The sequence below is a fragment of the Mastigoproctus giganteus genome, chromosome 13 (assembly GCF_048544385.1).
Source record: "Mastigoproctus giganteus isolate SK-2022 chromosome 13, ASM4854438v1, whole genome shotgun sequence".
Lineage (NCBI taxonomy): Eukaryota > Metazoa > Arthropoda > Arachnida > Uropygi > Thelyphonidae > Mastigoproctus > Mastigoproctus giganteus.
In genome coordinates this window covers 401,849-422,907 of record NC_143587.1, presented here as the reverse complement: position 1 = coordinate 422,907, position 21,059 = coordinate 401,849, and the positions used below count along the sequence as shown (strand labels likewise).

Below are 21,059 nucleotides of genomic sequence, written 5' to 3'. Positions count from 1 at the left end.
TTCAAGTAGGATTGCAAAGAGTTCTCGACATCACCCCAACTTGAGGCACTTTCCTCGTTGCATAGATGGTTTTCCGTTGAGTTCCACTGGCTATAATTGTCTTCCTGTAGTAAGGACTGCAAGATGCTGAATTTTTTTTAGATGCTTTGAAATATTCTTTAAGGGTGTCTAAAAGAGTAGGCAGGGAGAGTATCAAAAGAAGATTTGATATAGAAAAAGATTATGTCCAGTTGAACTGTGTCATTCAGGGCTCTTTGTGCTATGAAGAGAATATCGAGGAGATTACATGTCGTGGAGCTGTGGTGTAGGACTGTGCAGATAGTGTGGTCGGTGAGGAAAACTGTTGAATGAACACGGTGTTATGAGTTTGCCGAATATCTTTAATAATGTACATGCTTTGGAGATTGTACGGAACTCTTTAGCAGAATTGGGATTTCCAATTTTAGGGACTGGTTTGACGTAATACGATTTCCAGCGATCAGGTATCGAGCCTGTCTTTAGAATTTTCTGGAAGATGTATTGTTCAAGGTTTAGGCATAAACGGATGTCAAATGAACTAATGAGATATGTGGCAGAGAAGAAAAATGCACGGGATACATACAAATTAATGAGTGACACGGAAGCCTATGATACATATAATGCGGTCTGTAACCAAGTCACAAAGGAGGTTAGGCAACCAAAGGCAGATTACGAGAAATCTTTGGCAAAGGATGCAAAGAGTTCCTTACTTATGTAAACTCTAGGAGGAAAGGGCTGCATCAGATTGGTCCACTTCATATCGATGATAGAACTGTTGATGATCCTGATCAGGTAGCTAACAAACTAAATGAGTATTTTGCATCCACATTCACGCACGAGGAGTTTTTTAGGGAGAAGAATGCCAGAGGTGTATTAAAATCTGGCAGTGATAATTTTAATAACTGAAAGCAAAGTGGAGGAGAAATTGTTGAAGATAAACATAAGAAAGGCACCTGGAGCGGATGGGATCTATCCAGTTATATTAAAGGAAGTAAGCAAACCCTTAGCCTTAATTTTCAGAGCTTCCCTGGAGTCAGGTGAAGTACCCATGAACTGGAAATGTGCAAATGTGACCCCAATTCACAAAGAAGGATCAAAGGGTGACAAGTATTGCAGACCTGTTAGTTTAACTTCTGTTCCAGGTAAATTAATGGAGGCACTGGTTAAAGAAGCACTGCAGGATATCTAGACAAGACTTCAGTTATAGTTCGGACACAGCATGGTTTTGTTAAGGGGAAGTCTTGCCTGACCAATTTGATTGGATACTATGATGCAGTCACGAAGAAACTGGATGCAGGGAATAACTTTGATATCATATATTTGGATCTTAGAAAGGCTTTCCATACTATTGCACATGGAAGACTGCTGCACAAATTGGAGCAGTGTGGCATTAGAGGCAAATTGCTGCTATGGATAAAGGGATGGTTGAGTGCGAGAAGACAGAGTGGTAATCAATGGATACTGCTCTTCATGGACTAATGTTGTTAGGGGAATCCCTCAGGGTTCAGTGTTGGGTCCATTGTTTTCTGTATTTATTAATGATATTGTTGATAGTATATCAAGCTTAATTTCCTTGTTTGCAGATGATACAAAGGTTGGCAGGGTTGTCAAGGACTCTACTGACACTATGCTGCTGCAACAGGATCTGGAAAGGTTGAGCAGATGGGCTGAGAGGTGGCAAATGAAGTTTAACATTGACAAATGTAAAGTACTACACATGGGAAGCAGCAACCCCAGAGCAACGTATCAACTCTGTGGTACTACACTGACAGTGGTAGAGAATGAAAGGGACTTGGGCGTGGTTGTGCAGGCAGATATGAAGTTCTCTGAGCAGAAAAAGTGTATTTGTAAGTTATTAGCGGCTTCCAGGGTTCCCCCTATATCCGCCGTTTGTTAGGCTTTTTGCCAAGTTGCCGGCTCAGAAAAGAACTTAAAAGAGCATCAAAATTTCACGTATATATTTAACACAAAAAAAAAAAAAAAAAAAAAAAAAAAATTTCTTCAAATTTTTTAAGTTTTTGAATTTTGAGAAGAAAAAAAAAAAAAAAAAAAAAATGCATCTGATAGATGAAATATGTAATTAGGTGTGCATTAGTGTTGTGTTTGCGTTGTATGTTAGCCAGCACCTGGCATTTAGCAGTAGGGGGCTGTGGCAGGTTTGTGTCACAGCCCCTCACTCCCATCCCTAGCCACATGGAGGCAGCCAGGATCTACTTTATCTTAAGAGGACACGGACTGATCCAGTCCTGTGGTTAAGTTTTTGGACGTCTGATGTCCCATCAAGTTAATTCTGTGTGGCCGGGTAATGCATCAGGGAAGGTCCCCTCAGAATTACCAGGGCACACTTTTTGGTTTTATTTCCCCTTAGATATGAAATAAAATAAAATAAATAAAACAATTAAAATAAAATAAAGTAAAATAAAATAAATAAAACAATTAAAATAAAGTAAAGTAAAATAAAATAAGATAATTAAAATAAATAAAATAAAGTAAAATATATTAAAATAAAATAAATAAAATAAAATAAATTAAACTATAATAATATAAGGACTATCATTTACTTTTCGATATCCCTATACCCCATCTCTCACAGGGCTCAGTCCTGGCCAAGAGTGGGAGGGATGTACTATTCCATCTCTTGCAGGGCTCAATCCTGACCAAGAGTGGGAATGATGTGATCAGTTCATATTGGTACGCAATCTGGCATGGTAGTGTTCATTTCTTCTTGTCTTTCTTTTTCCCCTCTCTTCCATTTTCCTTCTTCTTTCTTCCCTTCTTCCCTCTCTTTTCTTTCCTCCTGGATATGTCCTTGTGTGTACCTTTTCCTATGCAGTCTTAAGCATGGGCACTGGGTATGTTGTTCAGTGTTATGCCCCTTGGTATTAGTCTTTTCTTTCCCTTTTCCTCTTGTTCTTCTTCTTTCCCTTTCCCTCCTTTCCCCTTCTTCCTTCTCTTCCCTTCTTCCTCTTTTCTCCTTCTCTTCCCCTTCCCTTCTTCTTTGTTGTTGTTCATGTCTCAATCTTTGCTTGCTGTCCATGTCATCCTATTGTGACCTGGGAATTTCACCCCATTACCTCTGCTCACTTGATGTGCCTTTGGCTTTGGCAATGTTAGGGTTAACTGGCCTTATTGTGCCTGGTACTGTTGATGTGAGGTACAAAGTTTTTGGCCCTTGGTGTAATTTGTGATGTCAGTGTTGCAGTCAACCTGCTTTGTTCTCATTGGCACTTAACTGCTTGCAGGGTGAGATGTCTGAGGCATGGGCACTGGGAATGTGATTCAGTGACCTGCCCCTTGATTTTATTCTGTCTCTCTTCTTCCCCTTTTCCTTCTACTCTCTTTCCTTCCCTTTCCTCCCTTCTTGTTGTCTTCTATGCCTCAATCATTCCTTCTTGTTCTTGCAGTGCTACTGTGATCTGGGACAAATATTCACTACTTCCTATACCTACCAGATGAGCCTTGGGCCCAGGCACTGGCAGGGTTAACTGGTCTTAGTGAGCTTGGCACTAATAGTTTGTGGTTCATACTGTGATCTAGGACACTTATTCACTACTACCATGATCTAGGACAATTATTCACTGCTACCTATACCTACCAGATGTGCCCTAGGCCCAGGCACTGACAGGGTTAACTGGTCTGAGTGAGCCTGGTACTGATAATTTGTGGTACATATAAGGTTTATGACCGTTGTTGAGGTTCCCTAGGAAGGTACTATTGTAGTCAACATGTATTTTCTTAATGGTGCTAAACTACTTGTGTGGTAAGTGCACCGTGTTGTCTGAAACATGGGCACTGAGGATGTAGTTCAGTACCATGCCCTTGAATTTATTTTTGTTGATTTCCATGTTGCAATCATTACTTCTTGTTATTGTCATATTTCTGTGGCATAGGGTATACTCTCCATTTCCCTTACTCACTTGTTGTGTCTTAGACTTTTGCCATGTTGGGGTTGACTGGTCTTTTGTTCCTGGTACTGTTTATTATGGTACATGTACAGTTTATGTCCATTGTTATGACTATCTGAAATGACAGTGCTGCAGTCAGCATGTATTCCTTTTTATTGTGGTATTTTTAGCATGGGTACTGAGAATATATATCAGTCCCTTTCCGTAGGTTAGTCTCCATCCATGCTGTGTCCTCTCTCCCAATTTTAGGTATGGGCTTGTGTGTTGCCTCTTGCTTTACTCCGGCATACCGAGGAGGGTTCTTCTTCTTTTGAATGCACTTGTTGCAAAGTTTACTAATGCTTGAAAGTTATCTGGTGATTCCAGCACTTTGGGGAAATCCTCAGTGTGATACACTTCTGTTACAAGCTGGAATGGTTGTCTCAGGTCTGTGTAGTTTATGCATTCGAGCATTATATGTTGTACGGTTTCCAGTGACCCGCATCTGCAGTTGGGGGAATCAGCCAGCCCCAGAGCATGCAGTCTTGCATTTATGCTTCCATGACCCGACAGGAGGAAGGTAGTATATAAATCTGGGCTCAACCAGGGTTTATTGTTTTTATTTATTTCCTGTGCCAGGGGGATGAACTGGTATGTTGTTCTCCCTTTGGTGTCTTCTCTCCATTCTCTTTGCCAGTCTGTAATGAACATTTCTCTTAATCTTCTTTTTTCTTCCTTATCTGTCTCATTTGGATCTGTTGTATATTCTCCTAGGGAATGTGGGGTTCCTTGTCTTCTGTAGTATTTTAGATATACCTGTATAATTTCATATGTTATTGGTACTTTACCACATATTATCTGGAGTGCTGATGTAGAGATGGTTCTACATGCTCTGGAGGAGGCCAGCAGGAAAATTCTCTGTGCCTGCATTAAGTATTTTTTTACTAGGCAGTGTTTAATGCTGGGTGCCCAAGCACCTGCTCCGTAGCATATAATGGGTAGGAATAGACATTTGTAATACATTGCCAGTGTAGATGATTTTATATTCCACTTTTTCCGGGCAATTCTCAATAATTTTCCTGTTAATTGTTGGGTTTTATTTCTTAGATATTTTGCGTGCTCTACAAAGTTTAGTTTCTCATCTAGTATGACTCCTAAATACTTGTAAGTGGATTCCCTACCTATACTCTGTTCATTGATTTTTATTAATGGGGGCCTGTTTCTGTTGAGTTTTCCCTTAAAAAGGACTTGTTTTGTTTTTTCTGCAGACAATTCTAGTTTGTTTGTTGCACACCAGGAGATTAGATCATTTAAGGCCTCTCTTGCTCTGGTTTCCAGCTCAAGCCGTGAGTTCCCCTGTAGGAGCAGAACAAGGTCGTCTGCATACCCTATTTTAGTTATTTGGGGGAAATCTTTTGCGAGCCACTCATCAAGGACCATGTTCCAGCACACTGGGCCAAGAACAGATCCCTGTGGGCAGCCGCGGGTCACCGGTCTTGTTACGGAGCATGCTCCACTTGAGACCACAAGGTGCCTGTTTGAGAAGTAGTCTGTAATTAGACGATAGATCGGAATTGAGACCTCTGCCTCTCGAAACCTTGCCAGCACACTTTGCCACCATAAGGTGTCAAAGGCACCTTTAAAGTCTACAAAGAGACCTAGGACATATTTAAATTCCGATGAAGTGATAGTATTAAGAACTTGTTTGATAGCTCCCACAGCTGATTTGCCAGGGGTGAAGCCGAATTGGCAGTGTGAGGAAAGATTTTTTTTGGTATAGTATTGTAGGAATCTGCCTACTATTAGTTTTTCTAGGACTTTGCCTATGACAGGAAGTAGGGCAATGGGGCGGTAGGAGGAAGCTAAGTTGGGGGGCTTATCAGGGTGTTTAATGAGGACTTTAAGGTTTGCTGTTTTCCAGGGGGCAGGAAAGGTGCCCTCATGTAGACATGTGTTGAAGAGGATTTCCAGTACTGTGCTATTTGTTTTCCACAGTCTCTTCATTATTGCTACCTCTATCAGATCTAATCCTGGGCATTTTCCATCTGTGAAGGAGAGTATTGCTGCATTTATTTCCTCATGTGTGAAGTCATCCTCTCTATCTGTTGCTTTGTAAGTCAGGTGCTGAATTCGGATGGTTGTCTGTGTGGGGCTCTCAGGGTTTGTTATGTCCTGCTTTATTAACCCATCCAGGATTTCATTTATTGTCTGTTCCCATGTCAGTGTTTCATTGTTTGGGGAGCTTATGATTGAGGAGAATACTTCTCCCGGGCGTATTTTCTCAAATACCAGCCTATAGACCAGGCCCCATGGGTCTTTTCCCATTGTGTCTTCGACCAGTCTTTTCCAGGCTAGTTGTTTTTCCCTATGTATTTCGTTGCAGTACCTGCGTCTTGTCTCTTTGTATATATCTTGAAGTCTGTCAATTTGGTCTTGTGGTCTGTGTGTTCTCCTGGCTTTCTTTAAATCTTTCCTAGATATTTTAACTGATCTCCTTAAGGATGTCAAATCATTAGTCCACCAAGGCACCTGGTTTCCTCTTCTCTTTGTTTTCTTTAATGTGACGTCACATATTTCTGTTAGGAGTAACCTTACTTTTTCCTCTAGTTGTTCTGCGGGCAGTTGTTTCAATGTATCTATGAGACTACTGGTGAATTTATCTGAGACCTGCTTGTCAAACTTGTCCCAGTTTACATTTTTTGTTTTGTATCTGGGAGACTCCTGGGGGATTCTGTTACCATGAGGGTTCTGCATTGTTGTATAGGTGAAAGTGATCACTGCATGGTCACTTGTTGACCAGGATAGGTGTACTGCCCAATTTTTTATCGCATTTGCAAGGGAGCTATTGGTGAGGGTCACATCTATATATGATTCTCCTGAGGCCGAGGAGAAGGTTGGCGGGTGTCCTGGAATATTATGTACTGTCAAGTTTTGTGAGATAATTAATTCCTCCAGTAGTTCTCCTTTTGTATCTCGGTTGGGGCTGTTCCACAATGGCGGGATACCCGCCAGGTGGCGCCTAGTTATATACCTTGTGCATTTCGTGCTCCTAATTAAAGGTGATTTATGTGAATTACAGTGAATGCTCGACCGTTCAAGTGATACAGAGGTCATCAGTAAGTGCCTGTCTACTGGTGCATGAAATTTCAGCTGCGTTGCTCCAGCCAAAGATAAGTATTTTATAATTTTCCCTTTTTGGCCTGCGACAATGAATTTTTCCAAGATGGACGATATCTTGTTGTCATGTCTTGTATGCAAGACTAAAAATCATAAGAATGGTCTGATGTATACTGGCCAATAGCAAAGCACTAAACTAGCAAGTACTCACCGCACTGAGTAGGGTTAATACCCGAGGGATATAACCCTCCTGAAGAACAAAGACAAGAGGATTAAGAGCAGACCCCGAGTAGTATCTTTTGTAAATTTCACAAACAGCAAAATTTAACCGTAACATAGAGGCAAATGTAGAAGCGAGTTAAAATTAAAATTAAAGTATGCAATCTGAAAGGGATATCAGCTCTAAAATGACACAGGAATGCGTTATCTGTCACCAGAACCCTGAGGCCATCTTTAAATGCTGTACATGTAGCCGTACTTTTTGTACAGCCTGCCTAGGTCCCTCATTTAAAAAGTTAAAGAAAGAAAGGCGACTAAAATGGTCTTGTGATTTTTGTCGTGGCAGCGCGAGAACTAACACAAAACCAGATCTGACAACTAAAGAATTGACATCTGGAGAAGAGACAGAAAGTCCAGTTACCCAGGAAAATCAGGAAAGTGTAGGAATTACACCCCCAGACATCTCTCAAAGGGAAAATCTGACCACATCAGAAAACTCTATATTGAATCCTGATAAAGGCAATGGCGATAAGAGTGGCCAAGTGATCTATGGAGAGTTGATAAACGCGCTTACGGACGCCCTCGCTAATCACGTTACTCAACTGACACAGCAGTATTTACCTCCTCTGGCTCAGGATCGGGTTAAACCTACCTCCACTTCTCATAAAACTATACGTTTTGAGTCAGGAGACAAAGACATCGAAGCTGAAAGTACGACTTCTTGTGTAAATATTGAACAAAGCGATTCTGAATTTAACGCGTCTACTTCTCAGGTTAATCAGGGTGTTCTTGAGGATAAGGGCATAAAAGACAAAGAAGGTCTGGATAAAATGAATACTGATAAGTCGAAGACATACCCAGTTTTTACGATTGATGCAGAATGCCTCGCAGATAGTGCTAGTATGCAGGTGGCATTGACGAAAATAAAGAAAAACTTGAGTGATTTCATGGCTGCTGAAACCAATAAAGTAACTAAGGCAGCCTCCAACATAATCCATAGCCTTTGGGCAGAGATGGAAACGATTACCACGTCATTGATAATTCAAAATGAGAAGTTAAAAGTCAAGACAGAGGAATTACAAGTAAGAGCTAATATGTTTGACCAAATCATGAGTGGCAAGGCTGGTTTGATGCCACCTTTACAGCAATCTCACGCCGATAAAGTCAGGATCAGCTCGACACAAACGAAGCAGATGTATTCTGAAGGGGAAAGAGTGGAACGAGGGCAACATTACAATATAACTGACTCTAGAGATAGGATACTTATGGAAGCTAAAACTGTCACAACACAAATCAGTGCCCCTCAGCATGTGGCGATCTTTAGACCGGTGGACGGCTCCAAGCTAGCCTCGGGGACGGAGGTTAAAGAAGTAATAGCCAAATCTCTGCGTTCTGAACATAAAAATTAAAAACGTCAGAATTGTGAGAAATAATGGAGTGATCGTTGAAACATCTAACAAGGAGGATTTAGAGCTGCTTAGACAATCATCCACATTCAAAGATGTTGGACTACAGTCGGACAAACCAAAAATGACATTTCCTACACTACTAGTTTATGACGTTTCAAGAGATTTGACTAAGGAAGAAATAGTAGAGGACATCTTTATGAAAAATCTTAAAGATTATGGCTTTACTTTCGAAGAAATTCAGGAAGAGGTGATGTTACGTTTTAGCTCCGGTACAAAGACAAAAGTGATAAATTGGGTGATAGGTCTCTCACCGAGATTATTTAGACATATTTTAGAAAACGATAGAATTTTCTTGGGATTCTCAGCCCATAAATACAGGAAATTTACAATAGTGACAAAATGCTTCCGTTGCTTGGGATTTGGCCACCTCACGCAGTTTTGCACCCACAAGACTGTATCTTGCGGTCATTGTGCGGCTGGGGGACATATATACGCAGATTGCCCCCATAAAGAACAACCCCCGAGATGTATAAACTGTAAGAGGAGGAACAGGGACAATGCACATTCTGTAAGGGATCCACTCTGCCCAGAATTTCAGAAGGCAGCTGAACTTGCAAGACTGAAAATTGCTAATGAATAATACACAAATAAACCATCTAAATTACAATAGATCTACCAACAAATACTTCCTAAAAATAATGCAGGTGAACGCGCAACGTTCACGTTGCGTTGCAGATGAACTAAGAGCTTCATGTTTGCAGGATAAAGTAGACATTTTGGCTATTCAGGAGCCCTACTCGATGTATAGACAAACGGATAAATTATATCACGTTGTTGGATACCCGTTAGTAGCTAGAGTCGTTGCATATGAATCCAAGCAGCCAAAAACTGCCATTGTTATATTTAATGGAGCTCTAACTGTAACAGTCATATCTCGTTTTTGTACATCCTTTTCTACCTGCATCCATATTTCTACCCAGTTTTTAGACTTCTACATGGTTTCTTTATACTGCGCTCCAAATGACAATATCGAGGTACCAATGCATCTTTTGGATGAAATTTTAAGCACTTTTCCTAGTGCAAATATATTGGTTTCAACTGACTCCAATGCAAAATCTCAACTTTGGTTTAGCGAACGCAACGACGCTAGAGGTTCTGTCTTTGAAGAATTTATATTGACTAACCATTGGAATGTGCATAATCTTCCAAACATGCCAACAACCTTTTGGAACGTTCACGGACGGTCTAACATAGACCTCACCCTTTCCTCTCCATGCTTGTCGCAGCATGTAAAAAACTGGATGGTCTGCCCGGATGTATGCAATAGCGATCACCGTGCTATCACTTTTGATTTAGTATTAAATGGCACGGATGGAGGCTCTTCAGGTCACCTTCAGGATTTAAACCGCTTCTCTATGAGAACCACGAACTGGACCAAATTTAAGCAAGTCTTGCAACAAGAATTTTCAGATGATAAAATTGCACAATTGAACAGTTTATCTGCAGTAGAATATGCTTACTTTGTGCAAAACACTCTTTACAGAGCTTTGACTGAATCCACTAAAAGGAAAGTTAGGAGACCTGGCTCCACCTCATGGTGGAATCCCCAGTTATCTGTTTTGAGAAGACTGGTTATAGATGCAAGGAAGAATTTCCAGAGGCACAGGTACTTAACAGAAACAGACGTTAGGCGACTAAAAGAAGTCTATTGTCAATTACGTAAGGAATATTTCGAAGCTATTGCGGAAGCCAAAAGATCCTCATGGCAGAAACTAGTGTCCCAGACAGGAAATTCTGACCCATGGGGATTAATATACAAAATTTGTTGTGACAAACTTGCAACTCCTGAGATATATAGTTCTGTTTACTCTAACGGAAGTCAGACTACTGATTGGCTCTCCACGGTTGAAGCTATTATAGAGAGACTTTTCCCTGATGATCACCCAGAGCAAGACACCACCGAACAAACTCAGATAAGGTTCGTTAACGGATCTTACAAGGGATCAAATGATACGGAACTATTTAGTCTAGATGAACTTGCACTTGCAATTTCTAAAATCAATCAGTCAAAATGTCCTGGAATGGACTTAGTTAGAAATGTGGCGATCAAAAGATTTCACCAATATTTTCCACATATATTGTTGAATGTTTTCAACAAATGTCTATTAGAGGGGACTTTTCCAAATTTTTGGAAGATTGCATTAGTAAAGATGCTCAGAAAGCCTGGAAAACTGGCAACGGATCCCAAGGCATATCGCCCAATATCCCTTCTAGGAAATCTTGGAAAGCTTTATGAGAGATTATTAGCGCCTAGGATGCAGAAGGTTTTAGCTGCAAGTAATATGAGTTCTAATTCACAATTCGGCTTTAAAAAAGGCTCCTCCACCGAAGATGCCATCAGAAATTTGGTGAATCTATGCAAAACTACAGACAAAAAATACATGATGGTTGTTTTTATCGACTTTGAGGGCGCTTTCGATACACTCTGGTGGGAGAGCGCCCTCAGGTCACTTCGAGAGGCAGAATGTGATGATTTACTATATCAGGTTATGAGATCTTATTTTTCAAATAGGCAGATAAAAGTCATCTCACAACACTTGGTATTTTCAAAATTCATTTCCAGAGGATGCCCACAAGGCTCGGTCCTTGGGCCTCTCCTCTGGAATTCTGTTTTAGACCAGTGGTTACTAAAAGAAAGTCAAATTTGCAATAAAATAGCATTTGTCGACGATTTAGCGCTGTGCATACCAGGCAGGTCAAGACGTATGCTAGAAACACATGGGAAAGAAATCCTGGATGATTTGCTGGAATGGTCTAAAATAAACAAATTAAAAATTTCTGAGACGAAAACTAAAATGATGATCTTCAACAATAAATTGGATTATAACAGACCTCCTAAACTCCATATCAACAATGTCCAAATTCCTTATGTTTCTCAAAATAAATATCTTGGTCTCATAATTGATGATAAATTTTCTTTTATCCCCCACGTAAAGAACTTAGCTGAAAAGATTAACAAGTTTACTGCCAATGTGATTAGGCTCTCAAGAGCTGAATGGGGTATAAAGCACAAAACTTTGGCATTATATTATAAGGCTATATTTTTGCCAATTGTAGTATATGCGGCTGCCATATGGTTTCCTAGGGTTACTCACGTCACAGTGAAGGCCAAACTCTTATCATTGCAGAGAAAGATGATATTGGCAACACACAGATGCTGCAGAACGACATCAACCAATGCTCTACAAGTGATCTCAGGTTGTATTCCGATTGACCTTTATGTGGCATACCGAGGCATGATTTCTAACTTAAAGAAAGGATTGGCAACTGAAATCCTCGACATTGCAAGTAATCCGGCCACGGACATTCGGCAGGAGAAAATTAATCTTTGGACAAAATTCACTGAGAAGTGGAAATACAGATGGCAATCCAGTGAAACGGGACTCACTACCAGGGAGTTCATTGAAGATGCAACATTTGCTGTAAATAAGAAAGTTATGGGATGGTTTTATCCTTCAATGACAACGTCGTATTTAATTACTGGACATGGTTCACTACGGGATAAATTGTGTAAATTTGGACTCGAACCTGACCCTTTGTTTTTGTGGGGCTGTAGAAGATTGGAAGCATGTTCTGCTTTACTGCCCGGCTTATGACGACTTCAGACAAGAACTATTTAACAGCACTCAACCTATTAGGACTGACAACCTCGATATTTTGATTCAAGATGCCAAGAACTTTGCAGCATTCCAATCCTTTTCTGACAAGGTGTTTAAAAGAAGACGCACCTTGTTTACTAATTCTAGAAGTGGACAGTAGAGTGATGTGTTCATGAACTTATATTTCTACCTTACTAGGTCAAACAGCTGTTAACTTAGAAACCAACTGTTGTGGTCTTAAATTAGTAATAACATTCAATGTATATAATGGTATTAACTATACATATTTTTATTTTATTTTAACTTTTTTTTTTTTATTTATTTATTTCTTTTCTTTTATTTTATTTTATTTTTTTATTTTTTTTTTTAAATTTTATTTTATTATTATTATTATTTATTTATTTATTTATTTATTATTTATTATTATTTCTTTTTTTTTTTTCCCTCGGGTTGGGCAACCTGAGAGCTCCTGTCCTTTGGTATTGCACTCCTTCCACTGGACGACAAACTGGTGCAGCAGCACTAGATAATAGAAGCAGGCACAACTACTCAAGCCTAGAAATGGGCAGTGATTGACAGGGTGTTGATCGCTGTAGAGTGTAGACAGTTTCTCTCTCTATCAACACAGAATTTCCAAGGTGGAGTTCGACTAAACGTCTAGGTGCCACCCAAAACAAGTACATCCGCATACATACACACATAGTATATCTTTTATTGCTTGCAAGTGAAGCTGTATAATTAAAATTGTTTTTATTTTTACGCAGAATGCGACGATTGTAAATATAAAGTGTTTGTATCTGTGTATATATGTAATAAAAATGTATGTAAATAAAAATAAAAAAAAAAAAAAAAAAATGTTCCACAATGGCGATGATGCATTGGCATCCGCCATTATTATTATTCTTTTCCCAGGAAGAGTATTTAGGAGAGCCTCCATGAAATTTAAGTATGGGGCAATATCCTGGTTTCTGCCTGGGCATCTCATGTAAATTGTGGTGGCATATATCTGCCCACACGGGCCCTCCAAGCAGGCTGTTGCTGCATACTTTGTGCATAGGCTGTTTGTTTTGGTTACTGTTATGGTCGGGTTCATCACCGCAAGTGCAGCCCACACCCTTGTTACAGCCCCTCTCCCAACTCCGTCAGTTGAGGGTTCTGATTGGACTATCCTTGCGTTGTGTGGCAGTCCTTTGACCTTGTCCCTGTAATTATAGGGCTCCTGTAGGCCAAGGATATCAAACTGTTTGTCTATTGCTAGTTTTGCTAGCTCTGAGATCACTGAGGCCGAGCGTTGGCAATTCAGTTGACAGAAGGTTATATTTTCACAACTTGTGTTGTTATTGGGTGTATTATACATAATTGGTCTTTTGTTTAGTGAACTCTTGGGCCCTTACAAACTCCGGGCATGTGTGATCTCTGTAATTGTGATTGCTGTCACGCTTCCTTTGTTTACAATTTGGGCATGTTGTTGGCCCATCTGGCTTAGGGCAGGCGGTCTGTTGGTGCCCGACTTCGCCACAATGGCCACATGTGTGGTCACTCTGCCTGCAGTATTTTGCTGTGTGTCCATATGCCAGGCATTTGAAGCACCTGGTCGCCACAACAAAATCTTTCAGGTACTGCACCGACCACCCTATGTATATGCGCCTGTCATTGTTGAGAAGTAAGTGCTTACGCACTCGTGGTGAGACCTCCAGTACCAGGTGTTTATTGGTTTTTTGTCTCGCGTTCATTTTGAACCGAACTTTGACCTCTTTGGTAAATTCCTCTTTAGTTATCTTGGTGCCCTCAAAGTTTTTCCTATGTAGGTCCTCCAAGAATTCAGTGTCCGGGAGATCCTGATTTATGTCGTATACTATTAACGTCGGGTTCAATTTGCGCGGGGAGTCAATTTTGAAGTTGTATTCTTGGAACTTATCACATCGTTTCAGTTTGTTCAGGTCATTGAGTGAGGCTGTCTCGATGACCACTCCTCTGTCCCTTAATTTCCTTATTGATTTAATTTTGATGTGCTTGAAGTCTGCCTTGAAGTTACTTGTTAATGTGTTACTGACTTCTTCACTAGTTTTAATGTTACTCTGGTCATTCGGTTTCACCAGGAGTACATGTTTAATCTGTGATCCTGGTGGGATTAGGTCCTTGTCTGTTTTTCTGTCCGCTTTGGTCGTCACTGCATTGGCATATGTTGCCACTGGTGTGGATGTGGGCACATGTTTGTTTTCTTTGATTACCTGTAGTCTCTCTATCTCCAGTTCTCTGAGCAGTGCAGATGGGTTGCAAGAGTAGCTCATGGTGTTTTGTCAATGATATACAGGAAGTTTTCCATCAGGGATAAGGAGGTGATTATCGCCATGTATAAGGCAATAGTCAGGCCACAGCTTGAGTACTGTTCTGCCATGTGAATCACCATACATTCACTATGTCTTGAAACGCAGGTCCACCATTACCAACCTATTGCAAACCACCATCACCATTCTGGGGGCTCTACAAGTTAGGGCTGAGATGGCAATTGTTTATCTGGATATCCAGTCTGCATTCGACAGCATAGACATCCTGCAACTCCAGCCCCTCCTGCAACTTTTTGAGGATGGATACCAGATAAAAGGCAATATACTGGAATTCTTTAAGTCGCTACTTACGACCAGGGTCCTTCACTTGACTGTGAATTAAGTCGTTCACAAGGAAAGTTTGTGTAGGTGTACCTCAGGGCTCCTCTTTACGGCTGCCATCTACCCATTCCTGTGTCAGCAAACAGAATTTATCAGTTATGCAGACGACTTGAAGCTCCTCTATCGGATCAACGGGACCGCCCGACCTGATTCTGTTTCTGAAACCATTACCAACAGCCTCAAGAATCTGATTACATACTTGGCACAGTTTTCTCTTAAGATAGATCCAAAAAAAATCTGCCCAAATGGTATTTTCCCTCAAATCAAACCCAACGCAACTGAACCTGGAAATCCACGGAACCCCCATCACCCCAGTCATCAAGCAAAAATATCTCGGCGTTATATTCGACCCTAAACTCAGTTTCAAACACCATGTTGCGGACATTCACAACAAGGTCTGCAGAGCAAGATGGTTTGCCTAACAACACCTCCATGTCACCGAGCCTGAGTACACGCTCCAATACATATACCGGTTTCTGCAGCCAGCCATCACCTACGGGTCAGAAATCTGGGCGTCGGCAACGAAAACCATGCTAAAAACAATTTGCATCTGATGAGTACTGGCTTCTTCGGTGGGTTCTCTTCAAGCATAAACTGCCACCACTCACACACTTCAGATATCACCCAACTTCTAAATTACAGAAAAGTCTCCAAACGGATATTTGCCCTTCGCTTGCTTGTGTCAATTAAAATGATAGCGGGTGAAGTCAATATGCCAAATTTTTGGCAGATGTGAAATTGGAGGATCCCCCCAAAACCAAGGGTTTTGGGGGGATCCTCCAATTGCCCTTCCCCAAAAGAGCCCTCTCCTCTCTGCAGTCTGTGGCGTGGAGGCTCAGAATAGGGGATAGATTCCTGCCCATGGAGATGCTGCACAACGTCCAGGAGATATATATGGACTACAAAAAGTTCAAAGAGAACAAATCGTACAGAAGGCGCATCATCAGGGACCAGCTTTCGTCTTCAACCGAGTGACTGCCATCCTCTTTTCATCGCTTTCATTTCACGTGTCTTCATTTCACATGTTAATATTAATTTTATATGTAAAATATGTAATTTATACGTTTTATGTCCTAATATGTTTTAAGTAATTCTTCTTGTATTAGTTATTTAATGTTAAACCCCTAGCATTGTCGCTGTTGCGGGTATTATTGCATCAGGCAATCATGTAGGCATAAGGCCGCTGTAGCCTAGTGGTCAGGCGCGCGGGTGCATACGTACACGTGCCCCGAGTGACCGGGGTTCAAACCCGTGACTGCTGAATATGGTGCTGTTTCTTGTATTCTATCTTGTGAACTCCTCTGACCGTTTGGTCGTCCCGGAGTATAAACAGAAAATTTATTTTTATTTATGTAACCAATCACTGCCTGCAATAAAGAAATTTATTATTATACGTACTTGAGTACTGGAGGCCTCATTTCAAGAAGGATGTAGAGCTGCTGGAACGAGTACAGAGAAGGGCAACAAGGTTAGTGAACGGAACAAAGGGTTGCTCTTATGAAGAAAGGCTTAAGTTTTGCAAATTACAGTGGCTGGAGACACTGTAATTTGCCTTGAATGGTTTGAGCGTGCTCAATGCTGATGGGAGGATTCTTCCTCTTGCTCAGAATAATCGCCTGAAAGGGCATAAATTCAAATTGAGGAAAGACGGATGTAGGATAGATGTGCCGAAGTTTGCCTTTAGCCAGCGGGTGGTTGATTGCTGGAACAAATTTCCATCTGTCGTTGTAGAAGTTGATAGCTTAAATAGATTCAAGGCAGAACTAGACAAACACTTGGAATGAATGGATCAGTGAAATGGAAAGGGTGCTTTTTTTTTTTTTTTTTGTTTTTTTTTTTTGGCTAATACTATATAAGCTTCCTTTCTTGTGTCATGTGCGTATGCTAAATGCTAATGTTTAGGAGAGATGTACACAGAGCACACCTAACCATATATAATGGTATGCCATTAGCGCCGTTAGTAGCTTTGTTGGGCCGGCCATTTATACGTCAATGAGCTGCTGCTTAGAGATGATTACATCATCCATGGCAGACAGGGTTTTCTGATTTCCACTAGGAAGGGTTGAAATTTCGGTGGTTGCATCTCGTTGATTGAAAGATATGCGCGTCTACTCCTCAAATGGCTTTCCATCCATGTAAAAATGTTTGTTGATATTCAAGAAAATTCTCCAGGACTTGGTTATTTTGGATGAGATATACCGGTGATGTTCTTCTCTTGAGGTGAAGGAAACGGGCGCTCTCTCCCTCTATCTCAGGCTTCGTGGTCTGTACTACTTCTGGATTTTATTCATTTTCTATATGCCCTCTTCTGCACGCTCAAACCATTCAAGTTGTTTCCATTAGGGATACAAATATCGTTGCAAAGTGAAGGGCTACGGAAAGGGGCGACACTTTGTGTGATTCTTACTTTAAACTAAGGCAAGGAGCAGCGCGGCCTGGTCACAGTCAAATGCAGATTTAAGGTTCCAAAAAAAAAATCTGTCCATATTTATTAGCATTGCAGAATGCGCTGTGGAGCACAGCATAGCGGGTGTGCTCAGAGAAGGAAATGCGAGCGAGACGTGATCGTTGATGACTTTTCGAGGCATTTATGGAAGGGAGAAGAAATCGATCTTGGTCGAGGTCGGCCTCTGTTTTCGGATGGGTTTTTTGCTACCACGCTCCAAGGGCTTTTGGACTTTTCTGATAAGAGTCTGTGAATCTGGACTGCGCATATGTGCGTTGGGTTACTTCGTTGTACAGAGGTTGAATAAAATAAAACGCAATTTTGAGATTAAACGGAGGTTTTGGCATTACTTCATTCTTTGAATACGCACTTCAGAATTGGGGCCCCAAGGACTTGGTAGCCGAAGTGCCAGAAATTGCTTCTTCATGTCCAAGCACAGTTGGTATTATTACTTTTCTCCGTAAACCGGATGAAAAAGATCCAAGTTCGAATCCTGCCAATGACGCTAGCAACTTGTATGAGCCAATTTCACAATGTGGCGAAGTTAGTCTGTCTCAGGGGAGGTAGCATAAATTTTTTATCCCGAAAATTCTGGTTTTTCATTTAGAAAATGTCAAATCGATCACAGAACACACACGCACTTAAATTTGCAAACACATTATATACGGCACATTATGGCCTAAGTTGCTGATGTGCCTAAACACCACCAGCAAAAACAACAGCGACAATTTGCCAAAAGTAAGACAAGATGGTGTTTTCTTATGCGCCAAGGTTAAAGAGAATAAACTGTCCAGTTGAAATTGGAACTTGGTCCTCTCCTCCCATGAAATATGTATAGAATAGAATACACATTTCTTATTCGTGGTCATATATAGTAGTAGGCTCTCGGCTTTTTTTGGGTGGGGAGGGGTATAGGAGGGTCAAATTACAATTTCGAAATTTTCTCAGCTTTTTGCTCTTTAACCTCTTCTACTCATATCCGAGCTTCGCCACCATGGAAAGGCCTCACTTGGAAAACATTGAATTACCACATAGAACCAAAAGTCGCCTGTAGCGCCGAAGCCACGAGGCGTCGGTATATGTTGTGTCTAAAACTGCGGGCATTCTGCGTTGTCGATTTGCTTGTTTACTGTAACCAGAGTCTTCGGAAAAAAAAAAAAAAAAAAAAAAAATGCAACCCTTGCGCGAATACCGACTAACTTGGCCACCCTTTTGAAAAGAGCTTCTAAAACTTGATCGCGTTTCTCATGGGATTCGAACTCGAAACTTTTCCATTTTGTGTGGAAAGGACAAAGGTTACTTTTAAAGTTGTGACGAATGTAATCGAGGCTGAAGAGAACTCAAACTGACTGTCACGGAACTGCACTTGGAAACTTTAAGATTGCGCGCAAAATGTAATTGTAAAAGCAATTTTTAATATTTTGCAGGCTGTTCGTGAATCCCATGTACTGCGGCATCCTCATCGACCAGTCAGTTGCGCTTAACAGACGAAGAGACGACGAAGGCGAAATCAAAAGCGAGGTAAGTCCCCACCTGCGAAATGGAATTGTTAGAATTACGAAGGTTGAGTAATTGTCCTCTCTTGTGCTTAATAATTACATCCGCGTTTGGCCATTCTGCTGTCGAAGAAGAGCGTCAGTACCACTTCGTTCAAAGGTTTGACATTTCCAAGTGGGCGATGAACGTACTTCCCGTTTTCAGCGTGTCGTCTTTACTCCTCCATGGACCAACCTTCCCTCATTTCACTCTGTTGTACTCTGCTTGGATGGATTCGCGCGGAGGGGTTTCTAGTATTAGTGCTGGCCACAAATTCGATTTCTTTAAAGCAGCCGGCTTCAATTACAATAGAGAGAAATTCTGTGGACTGTTACGTCATTCTACAACCGCCCAGTCTCTCTCTCTCTCTCTCTCTTTCAGTGTACCTTTCGCCCTCATCATTCGCGATACCAACTGCTTACGTAAGCATTGCGTTTCTCAGACCGACAATCTCGACAAGGTGTGAAATTGTAACGCAACTGCGACGCGGAATAGCTAACAAATGTTCTTGACTCGCTCTTAGAAATTCTCTCTACTTGAACTACTGATGGAAGTTATTACAATGAGTACCGACTGTCTGACCAAAGGAAAATTCACATCGTTTTATATTCGAATCGATGTCCCAAAAAGAGTTATTCTGAAATTTCACGAACCTCAACAGTTCCGTGGGGTGGAGTCATTGCACGTGCCTTTACTATGACACCCTTTTTTATGTACAGGGTGACCATGATTTAAGTATCCCTGTTCAGAGCTCTCTGTCGCTCTAAGTAATAAGCGGAATGCCACCAAAATTAGTAAGTAAACTACTCAAGGCATGGGGAGAAGGATCCCGTGAAAAAAAAATATATATATAATAGTTCAAAAATCTACCGATAGGCGATTATATGGCGCTGTACAAGAGGAAAGACAAGACAAAGTACCAACAAATAATTAACTAAGGCAAACCTTAATGAAATTACAAATTTTTATTTGTGCTCTTTACAAAAAAAAAAAAAACACAAAGAAACTGAACTAAACTGCCCGAGGAAATGGTTTCACAGCTCCAAAACTCACTCAGTTTACTCCCAGTGGTCAATGGTTCGCTGATGGTGGAGTTGGTTTTCGATGCGATTGTTCTGGACGAGAAATTGCATTCGATGCACAGTGTGCTCCACAGCGGAATGCAACATCTCTGGAGTAATGTTCCGCACATGTTTGTTACATTGTCCTTTAAGACAGCCAGGTCAGAGACAATTCCTCGATAGACATTGGTCTTAAGGTGACCCCAGAGCCAAAATCACACGGTGTAAGGTCAGGTGAACGTTGTGACCATGCAATAGGAGAAAAATGACCGTTTCTGCGGTAAAGTGATGGCGGAGAAGCTGCTGTACTGGTCATGCGATATGAAGATGAGCCCCATCTTGCATAAAAATTCTCATCCAGCATCCTCTTTGCCGAAGTTGAGGAATAATGTTAACAGTAAACTTGCAGAATACGCTTGCGATGTTCGTGTTGTGCCTCTCTGCTGCTGGCAAAATTAAATTAACTCAGATTTATGCAAATTTTCTGCTCTCTTAGGTGTCTTAATTTTTAGTTTGGATTTAAAACTTTAGTGCAATTCAGTTTCTTTTTGTTTTTTTTTTTTTTTTTGCAAAGAGCACGAATGAAAATGTGTAATTTCATTAAGGTTTGTCTTAGTTATTTATTTGTTATGTACTCTAGTTGTGAAATTTTTTGGCTGACAGCAACAAATCAGATAAGAAAACTTTGTTACGGTATTTGATCACACGGTTGTACCCGTACACAACCTAAAGGCAAGGAGGGCATGAAAAAAATTAAAATGAATCCTTCGGTATGAATCACGGGCATTCAAGAAATAAATAACGGAGCTTTTATAGAAAATGACGAGCTTACATATTCGGGTAAAAGACTGCGAGTGGCTTGAAAAATTAATTACAAATACTTTTCACTATTACCGAGATGTCCTCAATGCTTATTTACAATTCATAAACGTGTTTTTCAGAATGTGTAGATGACATTTTAGCCAAAACGGTCCTTCGTAAAGCGCACTAAATGCTTCGTCATGCCTTTATTAACACGTGTAGAGTGTTTGGAGGATTCCA

The 21,059-nt window shown here is 40.8% G+C and overlaps 1 protein-coding gene across 1 annotated transcript in view; it reads left to right on the top strand.

The window, feature by feature from the left end:
- Positions 1 to 21,059, top strand: part of kkv (hyaluronan synthase-like protein kkv) — a 401,584-nt gene that overhangs the window by 218,465 nt on the left and 162,060 nt on the right. The window contains exon 6 of the mRNA XM_090387806.1: positions 18,849 to 18,942. Coding sequence (XP_090243932.1) covers positions 18,849 to 18,942 — 94 coding nt within the window. The remainder of the gene's footprint in view (positions 1 to 18,848; positions 18,943 to 21,059) is intronic.